The sequence below is a fragment of the Mus pahari genome, chromosome 5 (genome assembly GCF_900095145.1).
Source record: "Mus pahari chromosome 5, PAHARI_EIJ_v1.1, whole genome shotgun sequence".
NCBI classification, from domain to species: domain Eukaryota; kingdom Metazoa; phylum Chordata; class Mammalia; order Rodentia; family Muridae; genus Mus; species Mus pahari.
This window is the reverse complement of record NC_034594.1, coordinates 37,330,766-37,348,222: the sequence shown is the minus strand read 5'-3', so window position 1 is coordinate 37,348,222 and position 17,457 is coordinate 37,330,766. Positions and strand designations below refer to the sequence as shown.

At 38.9% G+C, this 17,457-nt stretch overlaps 1 protein-coding gene across 1 annotated transcript in view; it reads right to left on the bottom strand.

Annotated features, from left to right (window-relative positions):
- Window positions 1-1,614: 1,614 nt before the first annotated feature.
- Window positions 1,615-17,457, bottom strand: part of Sgo2 (shugoshin 2) — a 30,142-nt gene continuing 14,299 nt past the window's right edge. The window contains exons 6-9 of the mRNA XM_021198373.2: window positions 13,427-13,668; window positions 8,905-11,526; window positions 7,180-7,333; window positions 1,615-1,849 (exon numbers count right to left, since the gene is read on the bottom strand). Of these exons, the coding sequence (XP_021054032.1) occupies window positions 1,834-1,849; window positions 7,180-7,333; window positions 8,905-11,526; window positions 13,427-13,668 (3,034 nt within the window). The 3' untranslated portion in view covers window positions 1,615-1,833. The remainder of the gene's footprint in view (window positions 1,850-7,179; window positions 7,334-8,904; window positions 11,527-13,426; window positions 13,669-17,457) is intronic.

Genomic DNA, 17,457 nt, shown 5'->3' with positions numbered 1-17,457 from the left:
CAGCTGGTGGCCCTATTTTGGTAGGTGGGTCTAGCTGGACAAAGTGGGTCACAGAACCCTAATCTGCCTGCTTCCTTTTTAAAATGACCTAATTTTCTCTGCCACATGTCCCAGCACTCATACCCATCTGCCTGGCAAGGACAAGCTGCCACGGATCAACCCTCTTTCCACTTTTCAGGTGTTCTACAGGTATTTGGCTATTAACATTAAAAAAGAAACCAACGTGTCCTTTGTTTAAAGACTATAGGGACTGGCCTAAGAGATGAAAGAGCTGCTTTGATATATCATGCTCTTCTGGCAAAGAGAAAACATATCCAGGATGAAGACCACCCAGAATATAGGACTCGGCCTGCCTCCTCTTCTTCTGCCTCCTCTTCTTCTGTCCCTTCCTTCCCACCCTGCCCTCTCGCCCCTGGCTATAAAGCTGAGTCCCCAAAGATGGCCTATGTCTTGGGAGATGAATGCCAAAGTTTCTGACCTTGAGCAAACTTCTTTCTCACCAACTCATGGCTTTTGAGCAAGGAATTTATATTAGTCATAGAATCACAAAAGTAGGGTCAGATAGCTTGGTTCAAGAAATATGTCTGGAAAATACTGTTATAAGTCATAACAGGGTTTATTAATCAACATATAAAAATCAGTAATCTTCATATATGCAAACAGTAAATTAGGAGAACTGAAGAGAAAGCCTCGCTTGTGCCAACCCCACAGAAGGACAAAATGCCTAATGGTAAATTTATTAAAAGACTTTCAAAACTTACAAGGAAAATACTGACATTCTAAAGACAATTCGTCATAAAATGATACAAAAGTGAATAGAAGATAGGAAAATCAACAATTGACACACATGGAAACACACCACTAAAAACTTCAAATCAGTAAGCAGATATGAGCTCTTAAGTCAATAAATCACTGGAGAAATAGTAAAATATTACAGGTATACTTCACATCATACAATAAACTCTGTATTAGTCTGAAATTTAAATGTAGGGCTCACAAAAACTCAATGGGCAAAAAGCAAAGCAGATGACTTGAGTTCCATCCCTCGGATCCTCATGAGGAAAGGAGAGAGCCAATCCTCCACATGCTCTGTAGCATGCATGCATGCACACACACAACTTAAAAAAATTTTAAATTAAAACCATGGGTACTTTATAATCTGAAAACTTTTACTGTGATCAAACTCTACCAATAGTAAAAGAAAAATACTTGGTATAAAATATGAAGTTATTTGCATGGGAGAGAGAAATAAAGGGAAATCTCATAAAAGGTAGAAGAAGAAGAAAAAGGAAACAAAAACTATAGTGTCAGAGGGGTTCCAGGAGGTCCTGGAGCATGAATAGACTCTCACTCAGAAAGGCAACCCTCCCACAGAGTAAATGCTGTTAACAAGGCCTCAGCCTCCACTGCACAGGCAGGCAGGGTGCCGTCTTCCTGTGCTTCAGCAGTAAAGACGGGAGCCTCAATGTTGGGAAGACAAGATAGCCTGATAGACAAGATAACCAATGCAAAACTATCTTCTGATACATTTTACTCGGTTAATGAGAATAGTTGCTTGGTTATATGAATTTGATAGAAATTTAAATCAAGTTATGTGATGACCAATGTTTTTTTAAAAAGTTTATTATCTAAGATATAGCTATTTTATGCACATAGAGCTAGCAATAATCTAAGAAAGGCCAAAAAAACAAAAAACAAAACAAAAACAAACACTTCAGTACAAAACTCAAACAACCGAATATGTCTTTGTTTCATGTCCTTCTTGTGCTTCTGTTCTGACTCATGCTTTGAGAAGTCGGGAAAACCAGGATCCGTGTCCACTTCACTTCGACTTTATCTCCTCATCTTGCTGCAAAAGAAAAGAAAAAGCAAGACTAGCAATAATAATTCCAAGCTATTTTTTTCCCATGAAAAGAAAGTTTCTAGCAATCAGTTTCCTTCAACTCAGCTTGGTCCCGTGGATGAGACTTTTCTCCGAGCTTTTCTCTACACTATTCAGCACCCACGACTGCATTTCTAGTAGTTGGTTTATCTACACAGGCCTACTTATCTCAGTGAAGTCACACTGGGTGCTTTTCTGGGAATCACTGTTTTCCTTCACCATCTCCTTCATAGGCACTCCCTGCATACTCTAGATGTTGCTGCAGCTGTTTCTGCTGGATCCTCAAGTATTGCACATGGGCCGAGGGTTGTAGTGTGTTTCTGTGAACTAGCTACTCATTTCCCTCAGTACTGTACCTGTGGGAGATGCATGAGCCAGAGATGAAGGTGTTCTTACAACAAAAGAAAGGAAAACTACAAGCTGGGCATGGTGGCGCACACCTTTAATCCCAGCACTCGGGAGACAGAGGCAGGCGGATTTCTGAGTTCGAGGCCAGCCTGGTCTACAGAGTGAGTTCCAGGACAGCCAAGGCTACAAAGAGAAACCCTGTCTCGAAAAACCAAAAAAGAAAGAAAGAAAGAAAGAAAGAAAGAAAGAAAGAAAGAAAGAAAGAAAGAAAGAAAGAAAGAAAGAAAGAAAGAAAGGACTTTGTACTTTCCTAATATTACAGATTCCAGCTGAAACCTGAATAAAGGCTTGGTGTTAATTATAAATTCTAGAATATTTGTTTTGTCTCCCAAGTTCAGGATTACAGTTAGTTCCAGGAGCTGAGGTCTGTGGGAACTTATTTTTAGGTTATGGCTCTATTGAGGGAGTAGCTCAACTTTATTGAAAGGATCTACATTAGACTTCATTCCAGCCAAGGCCTAGGATATCCTTCACCCCAAGGCTGAGAATGTTAAGTCAAGCTCCCCTAACTAGACAAGCACCTCAGGTAAGCTTACCTTTTTGGGTTCCTGCTCACTTTTCTCTGGGCTGAGCCCCTTTTTATATTCATATTAGCCAAGAAGTACATTAAATTTACTTTGTTTTTAGTATTTCATCAGGCATTCTTGCTTTCTCAGTAAGAGAGCTGGACCCATCCTCCTAGTACCCAGTGCTACACGTGGCACTGACTCTCTTCTCTATACTGTGTGTATATGCACATGCACATGCGTAAGAGGTTATGGTTTTTGGTTGAGATGTATACACATAGACTCAAACTGAAAAGGCAGAAAGGCTAGCTGGGAATCAGGGTCCCTTCTCTGCTGGAACTCATCTCCAGTGCCAATGGCAGTACCATTTTGAGTTAACTGGACTTGAAAGATGTTAAACAAAAAGTACAATATACTTTCAGTACTAATTATGAACGAAGACAACCCAGCTGTCATGTTGGAAATATAATAGTTCAAGAGTGTCTACTTCAAGTAGAACTCCCACACTCGAGGAATGGAATACAGGAATCATAGGATGATGAAACAAAGGTATTTTTTTTTTTTTTTTTCGAGACACGGTTTCTCTGTATAGCTCTGGCTGTCCTGGAACTCACTTGGTAGACCAGGCTGGCCTCGAACTCAGAAATCCGCCTGCCTCTGCCTCCCGAGTTCTGGGATTAAAGGCCTGCACCACCAGGCCCAGCTGAAACAAAGGTATTTTTAAGAAATTTTTATCTTTTAAGTTGCAAAGCACTGAATATGACAAGAAGATATTTTAATAGTAAAGTCCATAATCTATAATGAATATATAATCATGTTTTTACTTTAAATCACAGAGCTATTATCTTTCTGAAACAAAGACTAGATAGAAAAGAGTCACATGGGCACACAGCAACACACAGATTTCATTGCAGCACAGTTAGGATAAGAAAGATCAGGCAGGGAAAAATAAGAGATGAAGATAGAGATCGTACCACCAGAACTGCAAATGCAACAGTGCCCATATTGCATTTCTCACCTGCCACTAACACAAATTAAAAATATGGCAATACTCTGTGTTTTGGGGTATGTGTGCTCCACCACAGTGTGGATGGGAAACAAAAATGTCTGAACCTCAGTGGATTAGGAAACCAACTAATCCACAGCAGAAAGAATTATATATAAATCCAATTGGTAAAATGGTTTTAACAGGGATATGGGATAATAATTCTGAAATTATGTACTAGAACTGAACAAACAAGTAAATATTTTCAGATAATGAGAACTAGGCTTCTTACTGATTGAGAAATTACATATTAAGCAAAGAGGGATGCTAAAACGAACCCTGCAGTATTAAATTAAAACTAGCAGTATTAGATCAACTCTAATGTATCATGATTTTATTATATATATGATACATACAGAAATATATCTATGTGGGCATTGTGAAACAGTTTTCTCCAGGATTAAAACATTCCACCCTGAGGGAAGCTCCTTAAGCAGTAAATAAACAACTCAAGATAGCTCCAGAAGTCCCTGAAACTGACCAGATTCACTAGAAAAAGCAATGAAAGCTAAGAGTTCCCCTCAGGCTGAAGGAGACTGAGCTTCAAAGACTCTTAGACAAGCCAAACTTCAAAGAAGACTCTGATATCAAACCAGTTGCCCGGAAGAAGCGGAAACCAGCTGAGTTATCTGGAAGAGGGTTAGATCAACTGAGGCACCTGGAAAGGATTTCTCCAACCTGCTGTGCTGCCTGTAGGCTGTGCAGTGAGCTCCAGGTTTTCCAGCTTTTGTGAGCTGTCACCCGTGTTAGGATGGGCTTTGGTGATACAGTTGTCTTAGAGCCACTCCTGCTCCAGGAAGTAACCTCTCATCCATTAAGTCACTTCAATAAAACTCACTAGTTCAGAAAAGTGGACTTTGGTCTGTTGTGGTTTCCTATCTGATGTGGATATATATATGGGTTTTTCTCCTCCCAGGAAAGTTTTGCCACACAACAGTGGGAAACTAGGATGTATATACACACATATATAGGATATACATATAAACATATATATGTATATATCTTGTGCTCTCTGTGAAGAGGCCCAAAGATAATCCCTGTGGTATACAGACTATTACAAGGACACGACCCACAATCTCCATCTACTGGCATCGATGCCTTTACCTAAGTTCTTCCAGGAGATTATGGGTAGTAACAGTGATTTGTGTCTAGCAAAGTGACAAGGGTGAGAAGCCACCTCACTTTTGAGAGCACATTTCACTATAAAACACCATCTCATTAAAGGGTTTTGCTGCAGAGTTTTTCCATAGCTGGCTTTGAGAAAGTGGCCTTGTTGAGAAAGAAGCCCATGGAGCATGGAGGTGAAAACAGTCGACAGTCAATATCAAGATGCTCAAGTCTTCTACCCTCATGAGGAGATACTACCAATAGTGTCTATGAGCAGCGCCTCCTGCTAAGAACCCTGACACTCTGATCACAGTTTAAGAGATGCTACCTTGCACACCAATTAAGCCATGCCTGCATTCTTAAAAAGAATAAATGGTACTATGTTCTAAGCTACTAGGTTTATGGTATGCTGTGTAGCAATAGACAGGTAGTACTATAACGTCAGCCATGAGCATATGTAGGACACAGAATCTGGTTGGTATTCCTAAGAAGTGTCTGATTCTAGGACCAGGACAGGGAAAGTATGATGAGAAACCTGGTATATCTGAGGCGACAGAAAATAGTGAAATGGTCAAGAGTATGAAGTCTTGTTAAAGGAAATCAGAAGCTATTCTGAAGGGGCTCCTAATACCAAAGGTGGAATTACTTGAATAACGAAGTAAAGATGGACAATACTGAATTTCAAGGACTATAATGTGGGGCTATTAGCTCACAGAAGTGAGTATTTCCTCAAAGAAGCGGAATGTCAGTAATGGTCTCACACATCACACTGGTATTGGTTTCAAGCAAAATCTACTAATAAATACTAAAATCATCAAACAAAACTTTGACACACAGGATGTACAGACTCAAAGAATCTCCTCCAATCCTTAAGGAAAAGATAAATTTCACATTGCAGAAACCCAGCAGATTCAACAGGGGCTATGAGATCAAGACTATCATGGTAAAGGAACAGACTAACAGAATAAATCCTTGATATGATGCTAGGACATATCTGTCATGTGGAATTCATTCAGAAATGCATAACTACAGTATGATCATCGGGGATAAAAAGGTTAAAAAAAAAACCCACAAAACCCAAATCTCAATTTGTGGATATTCTAAAAATTAACTGCCTGGTAATCTTCAGGATGCCATGAGAGAAAGGAGTGGGAAATGACACAGGTATGACGAGGTTAAAGAGAAGCAAAAGCTGAACATAACACAGGGCTCCGCTTAGTACTCTAAAGCAGACAACGCCCGTCGGTGGGAGACGGCTGGCCAGTTAGAAGAAAACTATGTAAACAGTCATTGCCGTGACTTTATGGCAACTAAGAAACTTTGAATAGATTAGTCATTGAAGGACAATAAGAATTTATTGATAGTTTTGTGGACTAGAGCCTCATGCATGCCTAAAACTAATGTGGTAAACCTTGTTAAGAAGTGTGTGTGTGTGTGTGTGTGTGTGTGTGTATTTGTGTGTGTATGTGTAGACTAGAGGCCAAATGTCAATGCCCAGATGTGTTCAATTGATTCTCTTTGAGATGAGGTATCTCACTGAATGGAACTTTCAGATCTGACTAGACTGACTGACCAACGAGCTCCCAGGGACCCTGCTGTCTCTCCCTTCCCAGTGCTGGTGTGCCTGACTTTGACATGACTTACAGGTCTGCACTCAGGACCTCAAGTGCTTTACTGATGAAGCTATCTCTCCAGCACCAGAAAAATCTTATTATTTATCAATAAAATCACTCAGAGATTTGCTTTAAAAGTACAACAGCTGAATCAAATAGAGCACAATGTTGATAATTATAGAACCCGAGAAGTGGGTAAATTGGGAGAGGGCTAGAAGTCTTTCTTCACTACTATATATCTACAGTTAAAAAAAATTTTTTTTTAAATTGTTATTCTTTGGCACCAAAGGAAATATAAAGCACACTGACTTCTAGTGAGCAACACAAGAAATAAATGTATGTGATAACTATGAAAACGGTGGTTGGTAAATTGTATTCAACAAATTAAAAAAATTATAGCTACCAATTTAAAAGTTTTAAAAATGACAGTAGTAAGACAGAAATTAAATGAAGCTAAATTAATTTAAAACTAGAGAAAAAAAAGCAGAAAAACGAGGGTTCATTTTGACTTAAATCTCTACCACAGATTCATATGAATCAGTGATACTCAGGAGTGTTCAAATACTAATCCAGGCAAAAGGGTCTTCAAAAACACAGTAACAACGCTGCAACACTTGCCTTCTAAGGTTTGGCTCTGTCAGGTTGAGAGGGGTGCACTGTCTTTTTCTTCTCATTGGGTGTGACGACTGCCCTTCTGACTCATTCTTGGGGTTAGCAGGGTTGGTATCTGAAACAGAACTGGTATCCACCAAGACCCGGGACGTTCTGCTACCTAAAAATAATATTTTGACAAATATTTGTACAAGCATATATAAAGATATGGAAATAAGTATGAAGTCAATACAGTTTACCATTCAAAGTGATCAAATTTTAAAACTTAAAAAATTCGATTTTGAGAGAAAAAAGAGCTAAAATGTAAAGTAAACCAATTGTAAGACATTACTTGGGGTTTTCATTGCTGTGATAAAGACCATGATCAGAAGCAATCTGGAGAGGAAAGGGTTTTCTTCACTCCCAGGTCCACGGCACAATCCATCACTGAAGGAAATCAAGGCAGATACCTGGAGCAGCAGCTGATGCAGAGGCCATGGAGGGTGCTGCTTACTGACCAGTCTGCTTTCTTACAGAATCCAGGACCAGCAGCCAAAGGACAGCTCTACTCACAGTGGGCTGGGCCCTTTCACATCAATCACTAATCTGGAAAATGCTTTATAGATTTGCCTACAAGAGGCGTTTCTCAACAGAAAGTCCTTCACTTTCTGTTGATTCTACCTTTTGTCAGGCTGGCATAAAACTATCTAGGACACCAATAAAAAGGTCTTCAATGTTTTGTTTCTGAACACAAAAAAGCTCTTTATGGCTCACTTCTTCATCACTTAAACCAATCTCTGCACATTCATTCAAAACATACAGATCTGGTTACTCCATGTGTAAAAACTACCACCACGAGAGAGACAAAGATGAATTATTCCTCTAACATACCTACTACCCAGGCTCTTGGAATTCTTCTGCTTTGGGTCCCTTTTATCTAGACTAGCCTTAGCGTCGAAATTCTAGTGTTCTATAGACAAAGTTGGTTTCAAGTAGAAAAACTTCTACATAAGAATGTTTCATTATAAAATCTCTGATGACAAAGGAAATTCCCATGACTCAACACTGAGGAAGTGGGAGAATAGTAGAGAAATATTATTTCAAGAATGTGTTTAAAGATTCACAGATTCAAGTCTATGTACATATGGTAAATGGTGATTGCCATTTTAGTGGGTTTTCCCCTCTGATTTTATTTGATTATAATAATTATTATTTTAATAATCAGTTAAACAAAAGTATACACTAATGCTAAAAATCCTCCTTATCCATTAGTCTAAAATGCTACCTACTTGCTATCTTTGCAATTTCCTCAAATCAAAATTTCTCACTATTCACCCTTAGCTTAGTGTCTGCTTTTAAAACCATTTACCACATACTGTATCTGTTAATCTTTACATTTTTCTGATCCCACTAAATGTAAGCTGTTGGACTGAGCCCCACTCTTATAAAACTTGTCTTCAGTAGAATAAATTCAATACAATTCCCTTTACAAGCATTTAAAACATTTAATTTCGTCCATGAAAAGAGGCCTTATCTGCCATTATTAGATCACTTTATAGTAAAGGCTAACTCAAGTTTTATATTTCAAATGCTCAAGATAATCTGTTACCCTCTCAATGTACAAACTTTCACTTCTGTTTCTATAGATGATGATATTCATACTATCTTAAAATTTTCACAAAAATGCCTGTTTTAACTGAAAACACACCACTGGTTAAGTGAAAAGAATTCAATTCTAAAACTCTGGCCTACCTGGTCTCCACTTTTGTGTTCTGTGGTGGGGATTATGAGTGCTTTCCTTTATCTTCTCATGAGCATCACCACCTACTTGAAAGATGCATGTACTCTCCAGGGAAGAACTTTCTTCCAGCATCAGGTTTTTTTTAGAAGAAATACTCAAAGGTAGAGAACTTTTACACATACTGTCCAAGGAAGAATTCTTTATGTTAGATGAACATGTCTCAGATAAAGGTTTCAAAACCTTTGTACAAAAATCCGGCTTACTCTCGGCAATTTTCTCATTCTCCAAATAGTTCTCCTTCTCAGTCTGGGTGTCAACAGCCTCAGTGAGGTCAGTGTTGGGTGTCATCTCCACTGTTCCATGGGTTTCAGAAGCACAACGTAGAGGGGTCTTTCTCTTCGGTTTGGATGTCATTTTACGAACTGCTTTGGCTGGGTGGCTTCCCTCTTTTCCCACGCTCACAGAGAAGGCATCTCCCGGTGACCTCGCAGTGCTTTGTTTCTGCATCTTTGGCAGGTTAGTCCTCTCTCCAGGACTAGAAGCTGCTTCATTTGGACAGTGTTTTAAGCCAGAGTCTACAGTGACAGACACCTGGGAAGAATCTGTTAACTGCAAACTACACCTGTTTTTATTTCCTGTCAAACTGTTCCCTGCTTTAAATAACACCTTTTTCTTTGTTTTCTTAACCAGTATGCAAGGATCTTGAATTAAATCACAATTTTCCTTTTCATTACTGTTGATTTCCCCAAAGTCACAACTTTTAATATCTTGGCAATCTTTGGTAGAGCTTTTAAAGCCATTTCCATTTTCATTAATAGTCTCATATATTTGGCTCATTTGAGAAATGATTTTTGATATATTAACCTTCTGACAGAGTTTCTTATTTAATGAGTCATGTGCACTTTCACTATCATTTTCATGTATTTGGGTGATTTTAGAAATTATTTCTGTTTTTCGATTTACCTTTTGTCTAAGTTTCTTATCTACTTTTGAATCATCTTGACATGCAGGTTGCATATTAGGGTTGTGTTTTTTCAACCCCAAGAGCATTTCAGACTTATAATCACATGACTTTGCACTATCTTTGTTACAAAAAGCAGGCGTATCAAACTCACTTAAGTCTTTTAAAGTTCCTGGGACGTCTTTATCCTTTTGTAGCAACAAAGACTTATCCTTTTCTGAACAGTGAACACCTTGGTCATTACTAAAACAATTCACTCCAGAAATTACTTCTGTCTTGCGATTTACTTTCTGCCTAGGGTTCTGGCTAATTTTGGACTCATTCTGAGCAGGGTAAGTACCAGTAATTTGCTTGTGCAGATCCAGAACATTCTGGGTCTTATAGTCACGTAAGCTTCCATTGTCTCTTTTGAAGAGAAGAGGTGTTTCAAATTCTTTTGAAGCTTCTAGGTTTCCACTGGTGATTTCTTTACTTGCTTGGGTATGAAAGGGAAAGCCGCCTTTTCCTAGGACGTGAATATCTTTATCATTGTCTTCAGATATTTGGTTCATGATAGAAATTACTTTTGTCCTTCGATTTATTTTCTGCTTAGTCTTATTTATTTTTGTTTCATTTTGTTGAGCATTGACAGACTTTTTCAAGTCCAACATTGTCTGAGTCTTATGATCACATACATTTTCATTAGCTTTGATGGAAAGATTAGCTATATGAAATTCATTTGTAACTTCTAGGTTTTCAGAAATGGTGTCTTTATTTTCTTGATTTGGAAATAAGTTATCTTTTTCTGATTTATGAATCACAAATGTCTTTCGAGAAGGCTTACTTAAATTATGATGTAGGGTGTTCTGATACAGATCAAATTTACCATCTTGAAGAGATTTGACGGAATGTCCGGAGAAAGGGCATGTTTCCTCTTGCTCGTCTGTCGTATATGTTTGCCTCCTCTTTCTATTTTGAATGTTCTCCTGATCTGAGCTGTTCTGGGGGGTTGGTTTCTTCTGCATGTTCACCTGAGATGGCTGCTCAGTACTGGCAATGCAGTCTGGATCTTCTGAATCCCCTCTGCCATCCAGGACACCAGAGCCTCTTTCTGGTCTGGCTTCATCAGCCTCTTCCTCAGCACCTGGTTTTGAGCCATCTTTATATTTTCTCTTTGAGTTTTCTCTCTTTTTATCAGAGCTTGCACCTTTCACTTTTCTGAAAGTCTCCTTTGTACAATCTGCCTTTTTCTTGTTTTGATTTTTCTTGCTTTTTGAAACTGTTACAATCTTGCCTACGTTAGTAGCAGTTAACTCCATGTCAGTGGCTTCATACACGGTTTTCTGGAAGTGAAAGTCATCAGTGTTCTGCACTTGCTCCACGCGCTTTGCATCAGGGTCACTGGAAGAAGACTCAGAAGGTAAGTCAAGAAAACACTCGGTATTTCTTTGCGTACTGTTACTGGTTTCATTAGTATGACCATTTATCTCATTATTGCAATTTGATCCTGGACTTGAAGTTGGTTGGTGATCTAAATCTTTCACAAACAGAATGTCTGGAGTTGAGGATACACACTTCTTCCTCATAGTCACATTATCACGGGATAATTTTTCCCTTCTGAGGCTGGGAGATGAAGCAGTTTTCATCTCACTCGGAGAACTCTTAGGACTTTGATCTGAGTGGCAATGGCTCTCTACAAAATAAAGAAAAACAAACATGAGTAATAATCTACAGTAAACAAATCAGACCCTTGGCTGTTTCACAGAGAGGGCTTCTGACAGTCTGCTCCTCTCAGACCCTGATAGTATTCAGCATGCTAATAACAACTAGTTAGACTAAATGGACACACAGTCTAACTAACTATTCACAGGTCACATTTTACATCTGAATCCACAGGAAATGCATACTACTGAGCATTCATATAGCCTCGGCCAAGACTGGAATGGGTATATACTACAATGGAACCATTAATTCCTACTGCTACAGTTGAAGGAGATCATGACCTCAAATAATAGCAGTAACTCCGGTAGGGAGGATACCTAATAGTGTGGAAAGGAAAAATACCATGTTCTAAGCTTAGCAATTAGGGTTCTGTATTCTAGTCTGTTACTACTTAACAAATATGTAAACACCATAGACTACAGTACAGGATTATCAATGATGAAGACCATGTAATGAAATTAAACGTCATCGTGTTTTCTTACTAAGTCATTACTCAAGTTTATTAGCACTATGACATTTTCATTTCTGTTGCTCTGGTAAAATACAGAAAATAGCACCTTAAGCAAGAATTTATTGGGTCACAGTTCCGGGTTACAGTCCATCATTGCAAGGAAGTTAAAGTGGCAGGAACTTGAAACAGATAGCCACATCCAGAGTCATGAGAAGAGAGCAATAAATGATATAAGCTTGTACTCAGCTTGCCTTCTCCACTCTTAAATAGATAAGGATCTCCTGCCAAAGAAATGGTACCACCCACAGTGGACAAGTCTTCTCAATTCAATAAAATCAAGGTAATCCTCCACAGTCATGCCCACAGACAAACCCGGTCTACACCCTCTCGCATTGAGATTCTCTTTCCAGATGATTCTAGACTATGTCAGCATGATAATCAAAACTAACCACCATAATCACTAATAGGTCATGAAAAAAATCAATATGAGCTTAAAAGTCATATTCATCTAGACGAACATTTCTCATATCCATGAAAAGGGGAAGATGAAACTAAATAAATAAAAGTAATGGTTATTTTCAAATTACAAGCTAAGAAAAATGGGAAGCTTAGTCCTGCTCATTTTTGAAGATTGCTTCTAGACTAACAGTATTAGGGGCCCATGGATCTGACATGTCAGGATATTTACTTCAAACTGAAATTTTCACCAGTAGTTTTAAATTGTAGAAGTTAGCAATACAAGGGATCTACCTAACTGATAAGCTTTTAGACATTGTTGCCCTTAAGAAAAGCTACATAATAGCAGAAGATGGCCTATTCAGCCATCACTGGGAGGAGAGGCCCTTGGTCTTGCAAAGATTATATGCCCTAGTACAGGGGAATGCCAGGGCCAGGAAGCAGGAATGGGTGAGTTGGGGAGCACAGAGGGGGGGGAGGGTATGGGGGATTTTCGGAGTATGTCTTAGTCAGGGTTTCTATTCCTGCACAAACATCATGACCAAGAAGCAAGTTGGGGAGGACAGGGTTTATTCAGCTTACATTTTCCACATTGAGGTTAATCACCAAAGGATGTCAGGACTGGAAGTCAAGCAGGTCAGGAAGCAGGAGCTGATACAGAGACCGTGGAGGGATGTTCCTTACTGGTTTGCTTCTCCTGGCTTGCTCAGCCTGCTCTCTTATAGAACCAAGACTACCAGCCCAGAGATGACACCACCCACAAGGGGACCTCCCTCCTTGATCACTAATTGAGAAAATGCCTTACAGCTGGATCTCATGGAGACATTTCCCCAACTGAAGCTCCTTTCTCTGTGATAACTCCAGCCTGTGTCAAACAGTATTTGAAATGTAAAAGAAAATATCTAATAAAAAAAAGAAGAAAAAAAAAAAGAAAAGCTACATAAAGTTTTAAAAACAGTCTTACCATTAGGAGGTACGTCAGCACTTGAAGTATGGTCTGAATGACCTGAACCACGTGTTTTCTGATTATCTTCTTTAGGAGGGAATGCTTTCAAATTACCCTGATGTAAGGATAAAGGTTGTCTTGATACCGAAGAGGTACTATCAGGTAATGTCTTTGATATAGTTCTGTTGTTACACTTTATATTCCATCTATCATCAGCACCACCACCACCACCATCATCATCTTCTGAAGTTAACAGAACTCTAGAGGCAAGTGAAAATGAAATAAATTTTATGTTTTACAAAAATTAAATAGAAAAAGATATCACTATACTTGAACCAATAATCTGACCATTTAGAAAAAAATGGAAAAATTATTTGAAGAAAAAGTAAAAACTTGATAAGTAGAACATAGGGATTATTAAAGAAATGGGGTAGGGGCTAGAGAGATGGCCTAACAGTTAAGAGCAAGTACTACTCTTCCTGAGGACCTGAGTTCAGTTCCACCCCCACACTGGGCAGCTCACAACCACTTTTAACTTCAACCCTGGGAGGACCAGCCTCTAGTCCCCATGAGCATCTGCACTCACATGCATGCACATGCTTATAAACACACACACACACACACACACACCATTAAAAATAATAAAAAAAAATTTAAAAAGAAATGGCATATTCTCAAAACCTCTCTGCATGAAAGCTATAGGCTGAGGTAACATTTCTTAAGTTCTTAAGGAAAAATAATACCACTTGGTAATATGCTTCCTCAATTAGAAAAGGATGTGTATCAGTCAGCATAACTGAAATGCCTAAACCTGAAAAATAATTGCAACAAAAGAAAATTCAAAATGTTCATTGTAACACATATGCAATACACCTTTAAAGCAACAAGAATGACTGTGTGATGCAGAGGAGGAAGTCGAGTGGCCCAGCAGATAAGGTGTTTATTTGCCTTGGATAGCCTGATAACCTGAGTTCAATTCCTAGAGCCCAAATAACAGTGGGCTCAGACCCCACCGAGTCTGATCGTCACAGACATGCCATATATTGCACCCTATACACTCATCTGTGTACACACTCCATATACATGCATGTGTATACATACACCGATAGTAATTAACCAACTCACTGTATTTTATTATATGGATAAAAATTAAAAATTCATTATACTCATAAAGGAGTATCTTTTCAATAGCAACAAAATCCCCCACATAATTCAATAGCTATTCATGAAGAAACGCTCAGCAACGAGTTTTTGAGCTTTTTTTTTCCTGAGACAGTCTTACTGTGCAGAGCAGCTGCTCTCGCTTGACTCACTGTAATCTGACACCTTAGATGACTGAGAAATGAGAAATGAAAGGATTCTTTAAAGAAAAGTTAAAAACCTGACCAAGAAATAATAAATCTGAATGTCCTAATTTTTAGTAAGAGAAATAGGATGTTATCAAAAATTTTTTGACTAAAAAAACCTATAGGCTTAGGGCCAGTGAGATGGCTCATTCGGTAAAAGTGGTTGCCATACAAGTCTGAGGACCTGAATTTGATCCCTAGAGCCCACAATGGAAGGAAAGAAATGACCATTAAAGTTGTCCTCTGACCTCTGTACAAGTTCTGTGGCACATATGCATCTATACTCACACCCATCCACCATACACATGCACACATACACAATAATAAAGAATGAGGAATGAGGGCTGAGAGATGGCTCAGTGGTTAAAAGTACAGACTGCTCTTCTGAAGGTCCTGAGTTCAAATCCTAGAAACCACATGGTGGCTCACAACCATCTATAATGAGATCTGATGCCCTCTTCTGGTTCATCTGAAGATAGCTACAGTGTACTTACATATAATAATAAATCTTAGAGAGAGAGAGAGAGAGAGAGAGAGAGAGACCCAAAGTCTCCAAGTTTAGAGTATTAAAGTTCTTTAAAAAAAAAAAAAAAAAAAAATTTATTTGCCTTGCTGAGAGTCAAACCCCAGTCTCATGCACTTAAAAATTTGATAATGTAAAGAAGAAAATTTTTAAATAAAAAATGCCTTAAAAAACACAAAAAATTTTTTTAAAAAAAAAAAAAAAAAAAGAATGAGGAATGAAAAGAAACAAACTGTTAGCTTAGATAACTTCCCCCAAGCTTTTGGTTTGCTTTGAACTTGTGATACTGTGTCTCAACTTAGAACTTTATTAATCTGACAAGATCTAGAAAATCCAAGTGTTCACATCATACCTAAAAATGGAAGCACAGTTAAGAGTGTCTGTTGTTAGGACTTTTCCAACTTTGAACAAGTCGCTACTGCAGCAAAGTAAGAAAAAGGAAATGAGAAGGGACTTGCAAAGGGGAAAGCAAACGGTGCTTATTTACAAATAACAAAAATCTATTCATAGAAAATGCAGAGACAGCCCCAACTAACTGTTAGAATAAACAAGTTCCTTGGAAACAGGCTAGTATCTGAAAATTAATTGATTTTTGCAAGCTGACATCAAAAAGAAAACGTAAATAAAAAACAACTGCATCAAGATCCCCTGCCGTAGGGCTCCATACCCAACTAGCACTGGAAGGGAGCGAGTCCCCTGGACAGCAGATAGGACCACTACTGCTGCTCAGAGGAACCCGCCTGCAACCCTCAGGACACAGGAACCAAGGGGCTGCCTGGGACACCATCTGCACCCAGAGCTGATCCTGTGCTACAGAGCTACATATACAAACACTGCCAAGAGGGACCTGGGAGTGCCTACACATCTGCAAGCACAGGTAAGGCCACCACTTGTCTTCAAATTCCTGGCCCAAGAGACACTCACAGAGCCATCAGGACACAGGAACCAAGGATCAGCTGGGGGCAGGACCCTTCTGATCTCTGTCTGCCCCACAGCTGACCCTGTACCACAGCTCTCCATGCCCAAATTCCTCCTGGAGAGAACTGGTCTCCCAGGAGTACTGATGCACAGGCTTGCAGGAGGGACACACCAAAGTCACAGACAGCAAAGCCAGCTATAACCAGAGATAACTAGATAGTGAAAGAAAAGTGCAAGAACATGAGCAACAAAAACCAAGACTTTTCATCATGAGAATCTGGTTCTCCCACCACAGTATACCCTGATTACCCCAACAAACCAGAAAAGCAAGACTCTGATTTAAAATCACATCTCATGATGATGATAGAGGAATTTAAGAAGGACATAAATAACTCCCTTAAGGAAATACAAGAGAACAGAGGTAAACAGGTAGGAGACCTTAAAGAGGAAAGACAAAAATCCCTTAAAGAATTACAGGAAAACACAACCAAACTGGTGAAAGAACTGAACAAAACCATCCAGGATCTAAAAATAGAAATAGAAACAATGAAGCAATCACAAAGAGAGACAACACTGGAGATAGAAAAACCTAGGAAAGAGAACAGGAGTCGGATGCAAGCATCACCAACAGAATACAAGAGATAAAAGAGAATCTCAGGGGCAGAAGATACCATAGAAAACAGTGACACAACAGTCAAAGGAAATGCAAAACGCAAAAATCTCCTAACTTAAAACATCCAGGAAATCCAGGACAAAATGAGAAGAACAAGCCTGAGGATAATAGGTATAGAAGAGTGAAGATTCCCAACTTAAAGGGCCAGTAAATATCTCCAACAAAATTATAGAAGAAAACTTCCCTAACCTAAAGAAAGAGATGCCCATGAACATACAAGAAGCCCACAGAACTCCAAAAAGTTTGGGCCAGAAAAGAAATTCCTCCCATCACATAATAATCAGAACACCAAATGTATAAAATAAAGAAAGATTAACATATAATGGCAGACCTATCAGAATTACACCAGACTTCTCACCAGAGACTATGAAAGCTAGAAGATCCTGGGCAGATGTCATACAGACCCTAAGAGAACACAAATGCCAACCCCAGGCTACTATACCCAGCAAAACTCTCAATTACCATAGGTGGAGAAACCAAGATATTCCATGACAAAACAAAATTTACACAATATCTTTCCACAAATCCAGCCCTGCAAAGGATAATAGACGGAAAACGCCAACACAAGGAGGGAAACTACACCCTAGAA